General features: G+C 48.5%; 1 protein-coding gene across 2 annotated transcripts in view; it reads left to right on the top strand.

The window, feature by feature from the left end:
- The window catches only part of rasa3 (RAS p21 protein activator 3), a 165221-nt gene extending 153110 nt beyond the window's left edge, over positions 1-12111 (top strand). For both annotated transcript variants that reach the window (XM_059970552.1, XM_059970553.1), the window contains 4 exons: positions 1361-1569; positions 4622-4725; positions 7319-7502; positions 9915-12111. In XM_059970552.1, coding sequence (XP_059826535.1) covers positions 1361-1569; positions 4622-4725; positions 7319-7502; positions 9915-9990 — 573 coding nt within the window. In that variant the 3' untranslated portion in view covers positions 9991-12111. The remainder of the gene's footprint in view (positions 1-1360; positions 1570-4621; positions 4726-7318; positions 7503-9914) is intronic.
- Positions 12112-12586: the final 475 nt, after the last annotated feature.

Here is a 12586-nt window from a genome sequence, read left to right on the forward strand (position 1 = left end):
GTGAGGGACACGGAGGGGGTGGGTGCAGGGAGGGGTGAGGGACACGGAGGGGTTGGGACAAGGAGTGGTGGGGGCAGGGAGGGGTGAGGGACACGGAGGGGGTGGGTTATAGAGTGGTGGGCGCAGGAAGGGGTGAGGGACACGGAGGGGGTGGGTTATAGAGTGGTGGGTGCAGGGAGGGGTGAGGGACACGGAGGGGGTGGGTTATAGAGTGGTGGGTGCAGGGAGGGGTGAGGGACACGGAGGGGGTGGGTTATAGAGCGGTGGGTGCAGGGAGGGGTGAGGGACACGGAGGGGGTGGGTGCAGGGAGGGGTGAGGGACACGGAGGGGGTGGGTTATAGAGTGGTGGGTGCAGGGAGGGGTGAGGGACACGGAGGGGGTGGGTTATAGAGTGGTGGGTGCAGGGAGGGGTGAGGGACACGGAGGGGGTGGGTTATAGAGTGGTGGGGGCTGGGAGGGGTGAGGGACACGGAGGGGTTGGGACAAGGAGTGGTGGGGGCTGGGAGGGGTGAGGGACACGGAGGGGGTGGGTTATAGAGTGGTGGGGGCTGGGAGGGGTGAGGGACACGGAGGGGTTGGGACAAGGAGTGGTGGGGGCAGGGAGGGGTGAGGGACACGGAGGGGGTGGGTTATAGAGTGGTGGGCGCAGGGAGGGGTGAGGGACACGGAGGGGGTGGGTTATAGAGTGGTGGGGGCTGGGAGGGGTGAGGGACACGGAGGGGGTGGGTGCAGGGAGGGGTGAGGGACACGGAAGGGGTGGGTTATAGAATGGTGGGTGCAGGGAGGGGTGAGGGACACGGAGGGGGTGGGTTATAGAGTGGTGGGTGCAGGGAGGGGTGAGGGACACGGAGGGGTTGGGTTATAGAGTGGTGGGTGCAGGGAGGGGTGAGGGACACGGAGGGGGTGGGTGCAGGGAGGGGTGAGGGACGGAGGGGGTGGGTTATAGAGTGGTGGGTGCAGGGAGGGGTGAGGGACACGGAGGGGGTGGGTTATAGAGTGGTGGGGGCAGGGAGGGGTGAGGGACACGGAGGGGGTGGGTTATAGAGTGGTGGGCGCAGGGAGGGGTGAGGGACACGGAGGGGGTGGGTTATAGAGTGGTGGGTGCAGGGAGGGGTGAGGGACACGGAGGGGTGGGTGCAGGGAGGGGTGAGGGACACGGAGGGGGTGGGTTATAGAGTGGTGGGGGCTGGGAGGAGGTTGTAGAGGGGTGGAGGGATGGCTACAGAGGAATTTGAAAGTGAAGACAATGCGCAGGCTCTCTTCCAAGCTGCAGAGAAGGTAAGAATTTATTACCCTCCCCCCCACCCGAAGTGAATGCAGAATCTGAGCTCATTCTGTCCTGTGCTCTCTCCAATGCAGATGTTTCAGGTGATTCAACCTGAAAGGGCACTGTACATCCAGGCCAACAACTGTGTCGAGGCAAAGGACTGGATTGACATCCTGACCAAAGTCAGCCAGTGCAACCAGAAGCGACTGAGCACGTACCACCCGTCCGCCTATCTCAACGGCCACTGGCTGTGCTGCAAGGCCAGCCTGGACTGTGCGCCGGGCTGTACCCCCTGCACTGGGTAAGAGGAGAAGACTTCCCACCCACCACTCTGTAAAAACCACTGAGATGGAGCACTGGAAGAAGCTGCTCCCAGTGCTGAGGGATGAGGACCCTCCAGTGTTCCCTTGGTTCTCATTTCTAAGGATTCAGGAAATCCTGTAGCACAGAAGAATCCTTTCTTTTCCATGAATACTCTGAAAGAGCCAGCACTGTGTTCCTCTCCATCCCACTGATCAATGTTACCCTCTTCCCAAATATATTCTCAGGTCTTCCCTCAATAGTTCTATTTAAATATTTATATTCCAGACCCTCCTCAAAAAAATAAATAAAGCAGTTCCCCTGGCCTGGCCATTTGCATTTTATAGGTGACCTCAAGTTCACAGCTTACTCTCATAGTCACCCTGGTTTTACCCTGTCAGATATATCTCCCCTCCACCCCCCCCACCCCCACAGCTTAACAAGCTTCTGTTGTCTCTCTGCCAGTCCTGACAAAGTGTCTTGGACCTGAAATGTTAACTGTTTCCCTTCCCACAGATGCAGCCTGATTATATCTAGCATTTTTCTGTTTTTATTTTGGGTTTGTATGCCCCCATTACTGCCTTGCTAATACATGGTCTACCCCTCACTCCGATCACTTACTGCTTTAATTGGACATCTCTGCAGGTTCTCCTGTCTGATGTATTAGGAGCAGGGGAGCCTGCTGAGCCTTTGACCATGGCCCCTGTTCAATAAAACCACAGATGATCCTATACTTCGTCCATTCTGTGGTCAGTCTGCCAACCCTCATTCCCCTCACTGCCTGACAGCTGATTGAAGTCAGCCTTGGGTAAAAAAGACTCACTGACCACCCACTGCTTGTGGGTGACACAGCAAGCTGTGTTCAGTCCTGATCTCTGATACCATCCGTGTGGAGTCTTCACCTTCTCCCCACGACCGCTGGGGGTTACCTTCTTCCCATGTCCCAAAGGCACGCAGGATGGTGGGTTAATTGGTGGCTGGGAAATTAACCCCAGTGTAGATGATTGGTAGGATGTAGGATATTGATAGGTGTGTAAGGGAAACTGGGTTTAGAGTGTAATAGAACATAGAATAGGAAAGCACGGTACAGTCCATTCAGCCCACAATGTTGTGCCGACCCTTAAACTATGCCTCCCATATATCCCCCCACCTTAAATTCCTCCATGTACCTATATAATAGTCTCTTAAATTTCACTAGTGTACCTGCCTCCACCACTGACTCAGGCAGTGTATTCCACACACCAACCACTCTCTGAGTAAAAACCCTTCCTCTAATATCCCCCTTGAACTTCCCATCCCCTTACCTTAAAGCCATGTCCTCTTGTATTGAGCAGTAATGCAGAGATATGGGAGCATTCACTAGACTAGACTCAATAAACGCAGGAGATGGTCCAGAGAAAGATCATGAAATGATCCCACAAATGAAACAGCTGATGTACGAGGAGCATTTGATGGCTCTGGGCCTGTACTCACTGGAATTTGCAAGAATGACAGGGGGAGGGGGAAATCTCATTGAAACCTAGAGAATATTGAAAGGCCTAGGTAGAGAAGATGTGGAGAAAATGTTTCCTATAGTGGGGGAGTCTAGGACCAGAGGGCACAGCCTCAGAGTACATACCCCTCTGTTGTTGAAAGGAAAATTTGAGATAGTAGAAGTTTGCAGTATTCTCAGTGGAGAGGTTGTAGCTCAACAGTACCAAAAGGTCAGGGTTGTTATCCCTGAGGCCCTGCACCTCTTTCTGAACTAGTGGAAGTATCAGCTCTTGCTATCAAAGACTCTGCTGTCATCTCAGTGAATTTCTCACTTGCTATCCTCCTCAGCTCCTCAGATAGAGCATCAACATAGATTAAAGGAAGAGTACTTTTGTATCCTAAAGTTTAAAATGGACCTTCACCCAAAGACGTTTCCCCAAGCAAGCAGGTTTGAGTGTGCTCAACTGAGTGAGGCTGTGAAGTTTCACACTTTGTGGTAATTCCACCAGGTGACCCTGAAAATAAAGTGACCCCCCCTCGGCCCCACCAGGGTCAACTGTTGTCCTATACATCCAGAGGAGGATCTGAGGATTGAATAGAAAAGACGGGTTTGTAACCCTGCCAATTCTCCAGCACATGCAGTCAAATAGCAGAAGCATAGGCAGGGCTGAGATTTGGATAAGCCAGACCATGGGCCTCTGAAACAGTGGGTCGAGCTGTTCTCTTCAACTGCTACAGACCTTCCAGCAAAGCCTTTGGGGAGGGATTTATGCAGTTTAGATTCAGAACCGATGAACGAACGGCAACACATTTCCAATTCAGAATGGCATGTAACTTGCAGGGGAAGCTGTGGTTGGTGGGGTTCCCCTGCACCTGCTACCCTTGACAGTAGAGATCATGGTTTGGAAGGTGCTGGAGGAGTAGCCGAGGCTCATTACTGTAAGTGTATTTTGGAGATGGTGCCCACTGCAGGAAAATAGAAGCAGGAGTATCCAACAGGCCCTTCAACCAAGCCCCAGCATTCGATACGATCAGGGCTGACCCATAAGGAGCAGAATCAAGCCATTTGGCCCATTGAATCTGCCCTGCCATTCCATCGTGACTGACTTATTATCCCTCTCAACACCATTCTTCTGCCTTCTCTCCATGTAACCTTTGATACCCTGACTAATCAAGAGCCTATTAACCTTTGCTTTAAATATACCCAATGACTTGGCTTCCACAGCTGTCTGTTACAATGAGTTCCACAGATTCCACCCTCTGGCTAAAGAAATTCCTCCTCGTCTCCGTTCTAAAGGGACAAAACTTTTGTCCTTTTGTTCTCAAGACCCATGCTGGCCTTACTCCTTTTCTGTACCTCTCTATTCCTCGATTTATTGAATATTTATCCACCTTAATGTTAAATACTTAGAATGATCCAGCTTACACCACTTACAGGGCCAGAGAATTCCAAACTCTTAGGCCACAGTGTGTCCTAGTAGCCTGCCTTTGGGAGAGCTTGCCTCTCTGCGTTCCTAAGCAGTTTATGTGTCCCTTTTTGGGTGGCTGGCTGAGTAATGTGGTCTGTCTGCCCCGTACAGTGGCCTTCCTGCGGACATTCAGCTGGATGTGGACAGTGACCGCGAGACTGAGCACATTTACTCGCTCTTCAATGCCCACAGGACCAAGCTGGAGAAAATGCAAGGTAAGGACACAGTTACTAAACAGCTGCTGGAAATCCGGAGAAACACACACAAAATGCTGGAGGAACTCAGCAGGTCAGGCAGAAACTATGGAGGGGAATAAACCGTCAAAGTTTCAGGCTATCTGGCCCGAGATTAGAGACCAGCTCTATTTGTTACATCTACATTGAAACATCAATACATCCAGTGAAGTGCATGGTATACATCAACGACAATACAGTCCTGAGGATGTGTGGGGCACCATGCTTCCAGCACCAACATAGCATACCCACCATTTACTAATCCTAACCTGTATGTCTTTGGAACGTGGAGGAAACTGGGGCACCCAAAGGAAACCCACACAGTCACAGGGGGAACATTCAAACCCTTTACAGACAGTGGCAGGAATTGAACCTTGATTGCCGGCACTGTAAAGCGTTACACTAACCACCAAGCTACCGTGCTGCCTGTGTGTGTGGCTAAGGACACAAATAGTCACAGTTTAAAGCTGTGGCCTCTGTCATTCATGCAGAGGTGGTGGATTGGGAAGTGAGGGGAGTGGAACCATTCTGTAGTTCCAGGAGGCGTCCGTTCTGCGTGTACATTTGGTAGGTTGCTAAAGGACACCAATCTGAGAGCCAGTTTGAGGGTGAGCTGCTTTGGTGTGAGATGGGGCCTGTGGGGTGGGGCTGTTACAGGCCGAATAAGGGCAGCAGTTTTGCTTCCTCAGTGGCCTGTTGTGTCTGTGCAAGAATCCATCAGCTCATTTTTCCTCTGACTGAGAGTCCATTTCCTGCTTTCGAAAGTCAAGACTTCCCTGGATTAGACTAAACCTTGAGGTCACTAATCAATGGACCACACAGACCAGCCATCAGTTGTAACTTCGAATCCAGACAGAAAATGATTAGGCATTGAACTGACATCAAGCTGTCCTGTGGTAAATTCTTGAGATATCCCACAGTAAATCACAACCACTGAGGCTAAAGATGAACATGCTACTAATTTGAAGCTATTGAACAGTTTGAATAAAACCTTGGCCAACCACACGGAGTACTACAAACAGTTCAGATAGTTGAGTTATGAACAGATTTGCAAAGACAACTCCAGAATGGAGAAGTTAGATCTGTGTCCAGTTGGACATCCTCTGGAGCATAGAAGGATGGGGGATCTCCTGAACAGGTGCCTCACCCTCCCATGGATAGGTCAGTGCATTCAGTTAACAGAGAGTGATTTCCGATGGTGTGGCTGGGGCCTGTCACCAACAGATCCAGTCAGGAATTCAGAAAGTGGGGAAATGGGGAACTCACTCCCCTGGGGAGTTGGCTGGGTTTAAAAGGGAGCTGGATAAACGTAGGAGCGAGGGATGGAGGAGAAGAGTGGGCGGAATGGTGTGGAGGAGATGGGCTGAAGGGTCTGTTTCTGTGCTGTACATTCAAAGGAATGTTACACCAAAAAAAAGAGTTCAGCTTGAGTCGAAGATCCTATGCAGTGTCACTCTGTGTAAATCTCTACCATTGTGGTACATCTTCTCTTCTCCCTGTTACAGCCATGCCCCAATTGTTGCTCATTAGCTCAACCCAAACCAGAAACTGAGCCTCAGCCTTACTGGTCTGTGTAGCTCTGTACCTGGGCAGGAGCTCATTTGGCCTTACTGGTCTGTGTAGCTCTGTACCTGGGCAGGAGCTCATTTGGTCTGTACCTGGGCAGGAGCTCATTTGGTCTGTGCCTGGGCAGGAGCTCATTTGGTCTGTACCTGGGCAGGAGCTCATTTGGTCTGTACCTGGGCAGGAGCTCATTTGGTCTGTGCCTGGGCAGGAGCTCATTTGGTCTGTACCTGGGCAGGAGCTCATTTGGTCTGTACCTGGTCAGGAGCTCATTTGGTCTGTGCCTGGGCAGGAGCTCATTTGGTCTGTACCTGGGCAGGAGCTCATTTGGTCTGTACCTGGGCAGGAGCTCATTTGGTCTGTGCCTGGGCAGGAGCTCATTTGGTCTGTACCTGGGCAGGAGCTCATTTGGTAAGAGCTGTCAGTTTACTTCCTATGTTGTTTATCTCTGCCCTCCTCCAGATCTCTGTTTCCAGCATTCATCTGACCCAACAACTTTGTAATGTTAAAGCCCATTGACATCAAGTGCTTCACGACTTCCTCTCGCGGATCAGTGTGGAGCCCTCTCTAGCCTTCTCCCAACTCCCTGCCCCCTAAATTTCCCACTTTAAAAAAAAGATTCGCTTTCAAAGCTACTTCGAAACATCAAAACGTACAGTGAAATGCATCGTTTGCATCGACGACCAACGCAGCTCGAAGATGTGCTGGGGGCAGCCTGCAAGTGTTGCCATGATTCCGGTGCCAATGTGGCATACCCACAACTTCCTGACCCATATGTCTTTGGAATACTTGGAGGAAACCCACACAGTCACAGGGAGAACATACAAACTCCTTATAGATAGTGGTGGGAATTGAGCCCTGATCACTGGTGCTGTGAAGCATTATGCTAACCGCTGCACTACTGTCACACAATTATATCATACTTTGGGACATCTTATTAGGCTAAAGCCTATGTAAATATGGGTTGTAAAGGTTCATAAAGTGATCGGACCCATTTCATCTTTATTCCCAGAGGCTTGCGGCAGTAAGTCTGTGTACGATGGCCCAGAGCAGGAGGAGTATTCGACGTTTATCATCGATGACCCTCAGGAGACGTATAAAGTCCTTAAACAAATCATAGCTGCTGTCCAAACCCTGGAGATGGAGCACGCTCAGTACAAGAGGAATAAGTTCAAGAGGACCAAGTATGGTAGCCAGTAAGTACCGTACTTTATTAATGTCTTCTGCCTTTCTACAATATCCATCCTCTCAAAGTATCCTGAGTTATACAGGTTGCAGGACCGACATCTTGATGATGAGAGGGTGCCAGGAGGAAACTTGAACACTAGCACCAGAGAGATAAGTTCAACGGGCTCTTGTACGTCGTGAATTGTGTAACATTGCAGCCCACTAATTGGCCTGTTAATCATTTAGAACACGCTGTAACACACAAGACCATAAGGTCTAGTGCAGATTTAGGGCACTCAGATCATATTTCCTCTGCCATTCCATCATGGCCTTTTTTTTATTTAACCACATTTTCAAAATTTCTCTCCATAATCCTTAGCCCTGTTACCAGTTAAGAAGCTATTAATCTCCGCCTACAGGTTCACCACCCTCAAGCTGAAAAAATTCCTTCTCATTTCAGTTTTAAAGGGACAAACCTTTATTCTGAGGCTATGCTCTCGGATCCTAGACATCCTCTCCATGTCCACCTTATAAACCTGTTTGAACACTCTTCGTGTGAAGATGGAGAAGGCAGACCTTGAATTATTTTAAGGCAGAGCTGGGCGGTTTCGTCATGAGACTGGGGACTGGGGGTGGGGGTGAAATGTTAGTGTCAATAGGTAGGGATGTGTTACTGAGAGATTGTAATCACATCAGGGGTGATTATATTCAACGGGAGAGCAGTCTCGGGACTCATTCATCTAAGAGAGGGGATGGAGTGGCTAAGACTCAATCCCAACTCCTTCCTGTACAAAACCTATATCCCTACACACAGTGGTCAGGGTAATTGTAGGTCATATTGTGCATACAGAGGCCATACAGCCCTTTTATCTGTGCCAGCTCTTTCAAAAAGAGTCTCCAATCAAATTCCTTCTCCTTTCACTCCTTTCCCAGTGGTTTCTGTCTATCACCTTCCAAGCAACTTGTCACAACTTGCTACCGAAACATTCTCCCCCACCTCCCCTCTGGTTCTACTAGTTCAAAGTTCAAAATAAATGTTATTATCAAAATACTTACAGTATGTGTCACCATATACAACCCTGGATTCATTTTCCTACGAGCATCCTCAGCAATCCTGTAGGATAGTAGCTATAACAGGATTAGTGAAAGATCAACTAGAGTGCAAAAGACAACAAACTGTGCAAATGCAAATATAAATAAATAGCATGAGATAAAGAGTCCTTAAAGTGAGATCATTGTTTGTTGGAACATTTTGATGATGGGGCAAGAGTGTGTAGTTCTCCCCTTTTGTTCAAGAGCCTGATGACTGAGGGGTAGTAACTGTTCTTGAACCAGTCCTGAGGTACTTGTACCTTCTACCTGGTGACAGCAGCAAAAAGAGAGCGTGATGGTGGCGATCTCTGATGATAGATGCTGCTTTCCTACAACAGCGTTTCATGGTCGGGAGGGTTTTACATGTAATGTACTGGGCCGATCCACTCCCCTCCCCTTCACTGGAGCCACAGACATGGGGCCATCTATCCTTTGACCATTGCACCCAACTACGTACACCAGCACCAGCTGCCTGCATCAGGTCTGTTGTCTTCAAGCCCTGAGTGTTTCAACTGCTTGTCTAGATCTGGATGCTTCTTAACTATTGGTGAGTACCAGCCTTCACCTGCTTCAGACAGCGTTATATATAGATTCTGGCCTCTCTCTATGCCCTCTGAGCAGCAGCCTTCCTGCCTCGGAAACAGCTTCCCACATTTACTCCATGAATAGCAATGTCCCTCTCCTGCTGTGAACAGAATGTCCACAGATTCTCCATTCCTTCCACATGAACTGAAGCCCCTTCATCCCGGGGACATCCAGTGGATTGCCTCTGTATCCTCCCAAGGCTTTGACATTTTCCCCAGAATTAGAGCCGGTCCTCCAGCTGAAGCCAAACCAGTGATTTGGAAATGTCTTGTTTCATGTCTTAAGTCATGAAGATGAGAGGAGAGAGATTTAGTAGGAATCTGAGGGGCAACTGCTTCACCCAGAGGGTGGTCCATATATAGAATGAGCTGCTGGGGGAAATGGTTGAGGCAAGTAAATTAATAACATTTAGAAGGTACTTTGACATGTACATGAACAGGGAAGGTTTAGAGTTGGTATTCTCGACCTGGAGTCCATGGACCCCCCCCCCCCCCCCCAGTTAATGGTAGGGGTCCATGGCATAACAAAGAACGGGTATCCCTGGCTTAGAGGGATACGGACCGAGTACTGGCATTTGGAACTATCTCAGATATGCATCTTAGTGGACCAGTTTAGCCAAAGGGCTTGTTTCCATGCTCCCAGACTCCCTGAAGGAAAGTATCAACTCCGAGCTATCTCCCAGGACTTGTGAACAAACGTCTTTTTTATTTTCCATGTGAAGCAAACTACTCTGAAAATAACATGTGTATTTTGATTTATTCTAGGGAACATCCAATTGGTGATAAGTCACTTCAGTGCTATGTTTCCGAGACCTCAGGATCTCCAGCCAATTCTGTGTGACCAGCATAATTGAGAAGGAGCTGGGAAGCCATGAGTATTACTTTATATCTGCAGGTGCTGGATATTTAGTGTCTGGTCCGAGCCTGAAACTAAATTTGAAATGCAGAGGATAATTTGTGTAAAGTGTACAGATTTGCAGTGTTCAGCTTAATTGACTCTTCCATACCATTTTAACCAAGTCTCCACAAACTGTTACAGTATGCACTTTAGTTATCTGTAGGTAACAGATGACTAACTATTTGCCTTTAAGGCAGTTATTTTATATCTTCTGAGCAGCGATCAGTTCAATGATCATTGAAAGTGAACCGGTTGGCTAGAGATTTCACAACCACTGAGTGGACACATGGGAGATGCCGGATGCTGGAATCTGGAGCAAAAGAACAAACAGCTGGAGAAACTCAGCGGGTCAGGCAGAATCTGTGGAAGGAAATGGACTTCACATGAAGGGCCTCAGCCTGAAATGACAGCTGTCAATTCCCTTCCTCAGATGTTCCTCCAGCAATTTGCTTTGAGTATTGGACTGAGGAGAAAATCTAATCTCAAGGTGCATTCTGGGGTAACATTAGTAGCAGGGGTTGGAGGGCAGGGCTTTATCCCAGATATGTGTTAACTGCCGATCCTCACCTACTTACACTTAAACATTCGAACATCTCTGGTCTTTCCTCCACTCTTCCCTCTCTGTGATGTTCTAGCTCCATATCACTCACCTGCTGTGCTGGGTTCCAGGGAGACACGCTGTGGAATCACTACTGGGTCTGGTCCATCAAGACCCATGGGCACTACTGCTGCCTGGGGTTGAGTGTTCTTACCCAGGGCCTGGGCTTCAGTCTGTGCCGCTGTGAATCCTGTTTCACTTGCTGAGTTGTGCCACTGCTGTCTGCAATTGGAGAGGGAGCCCCACATTTATACTCCTTCCCGATTGACGTACACAACGTTCAGAAAGCCCTGTGGTTGTGTATAATCTACCGAGAGTCCACAGTAATGTCTAGCTTTGACGTTCTGTGGATGTAGTCACCCTCTGTGTACCATCCAGCTGACAGTGCAGTAATTGTGTCTGTGTGTGTGTCACCTTGAATGCACGTGACCTTGTCAAGGCTGTCAGTAATGCAGCCGTGAGAAACTCCCTCCCTGCACAGCCACCCCGGGAATCAGCATTAACTAACACCAGACAGTGAGTTCAGACCCAGGCACTCTGCTGTGAAATACTTTCTACTGACCCTGCTGCCTGCTTCACTTTTAACCAATTTAAAACTCCATTTGCAATTGCACATTTTTATCTAAAGAGATAAGAAATACAACCTCAATTTTAGGTAGTTAGAATTCCTCTGCACTGCTGGGAGTTGTATATTAGTGTACTTGTTTTTAAAGAACCATTGTCATAGCGGTAGAATTGATTTACCATGTTTTAGACAAGTGCTGAACTGAATATGTTGTATATACTACAGAGCTCTGTAACTTTAAAGGGAAATGTTCATTTCATGTGAGTGTCCAGTTCAATACATCAGCCAACAGGATGGATTCCTTGTAACGTAAACCCTGAAACTTTAAAAGCTTGGTTCATCAGCAGTTCATCAACAGGCAAGTGCTGCTAAACTTCAGAGGGGTGCCTGTGCTGAGGGTGGGGCAGTGTGAGGGACTGTATGGGTTATTTCTTGGGGTGGTGTTTAGGAAAACAGCTGGGCTGATACTGGGCCAGTGTTGACCTGAGCAAAGCTGGTTAATTTGGGCTGATGTTGAGGGGGTGTGTGGTTAGAGTTAGGATGTTGCTAAAGGTAGCAATGGCACAGAGAAAAAATGCCCGGGTTAATGCATTGTTGAGGAAAACCTGAGGCTGAGATGAGGGAGAACCAGGCTGAGATCGGGAGGTGTTCAGGGAATACCTGGACTATGTTTGGCCAGTTAAGAGGGAGTCTCTGAACTGAATGGGTCAACACTGAGGCAGCATCTGAGCAATTTTTGAGCAGCGCTGAGGGAGAGCCAAGGAAAACAATGGGTTAGCCACATATTTGATTGATTGGCACCTGTCAGGTCAGGCACCAGCAGAATAACCAAGCTTTTACTGTACAGGAAGCATTAATGGGACACACTGTATTTTTAACTGCCAAATAAAACCACAAGTTTTTAACAGTTTTGAGTTCTTGTTTTAAACACTGAGGAGTAAATGGGAATGTGAAAGGGGCAGTTTGGTGACAAATTCCACTGGTGTGAGTGAAGTTGTCCCACTGTCTCCGTTTTCTACCTTCAACTACACATTGCATGAGTAGAGCAAACTGAAGCAAAACAAACCCCTTGCATGACTGCAGCTGCAGTTCAGAAACTTCCACCAACAAATGGCCAGGTAACGTTTGAAAATCAAGTGGAGAGTGCTGGGGGTGTTCTGTGGAGAGAAGTGGTTCACATTTCAGGGTGACAAGCCCTCCCCAGAGGCAGAGGTGATTAGAAATCAGATCATGTACATTACATTACAGTAAATGTATCTGTGCTGGTATTTGATAAATGAAAATTATTAATGGCACTGGTGTTAACTCCCCCACTCTCCTTCATATTCACCAGAGAATGCTCTAGGTCAACACTTGTCATTCTTTGTCCAGAATTC

Source organism: Hypanus sabinus, chromosome 5 (genome assembly GCF_030144855.1).
Source record: "Hypanus sabinus isolate sHypSab1 chromosome 5, sHypSab1.hap1, whole genome shotgun sequence".
Taxonomy (NCBI): domain Eukaryota; kingdom Metazoa; phylum Chordata; class Chondrichthyes; order Myliobatiformes; family Dasyatidae; genus Hypanus; species Hypanus sabinus.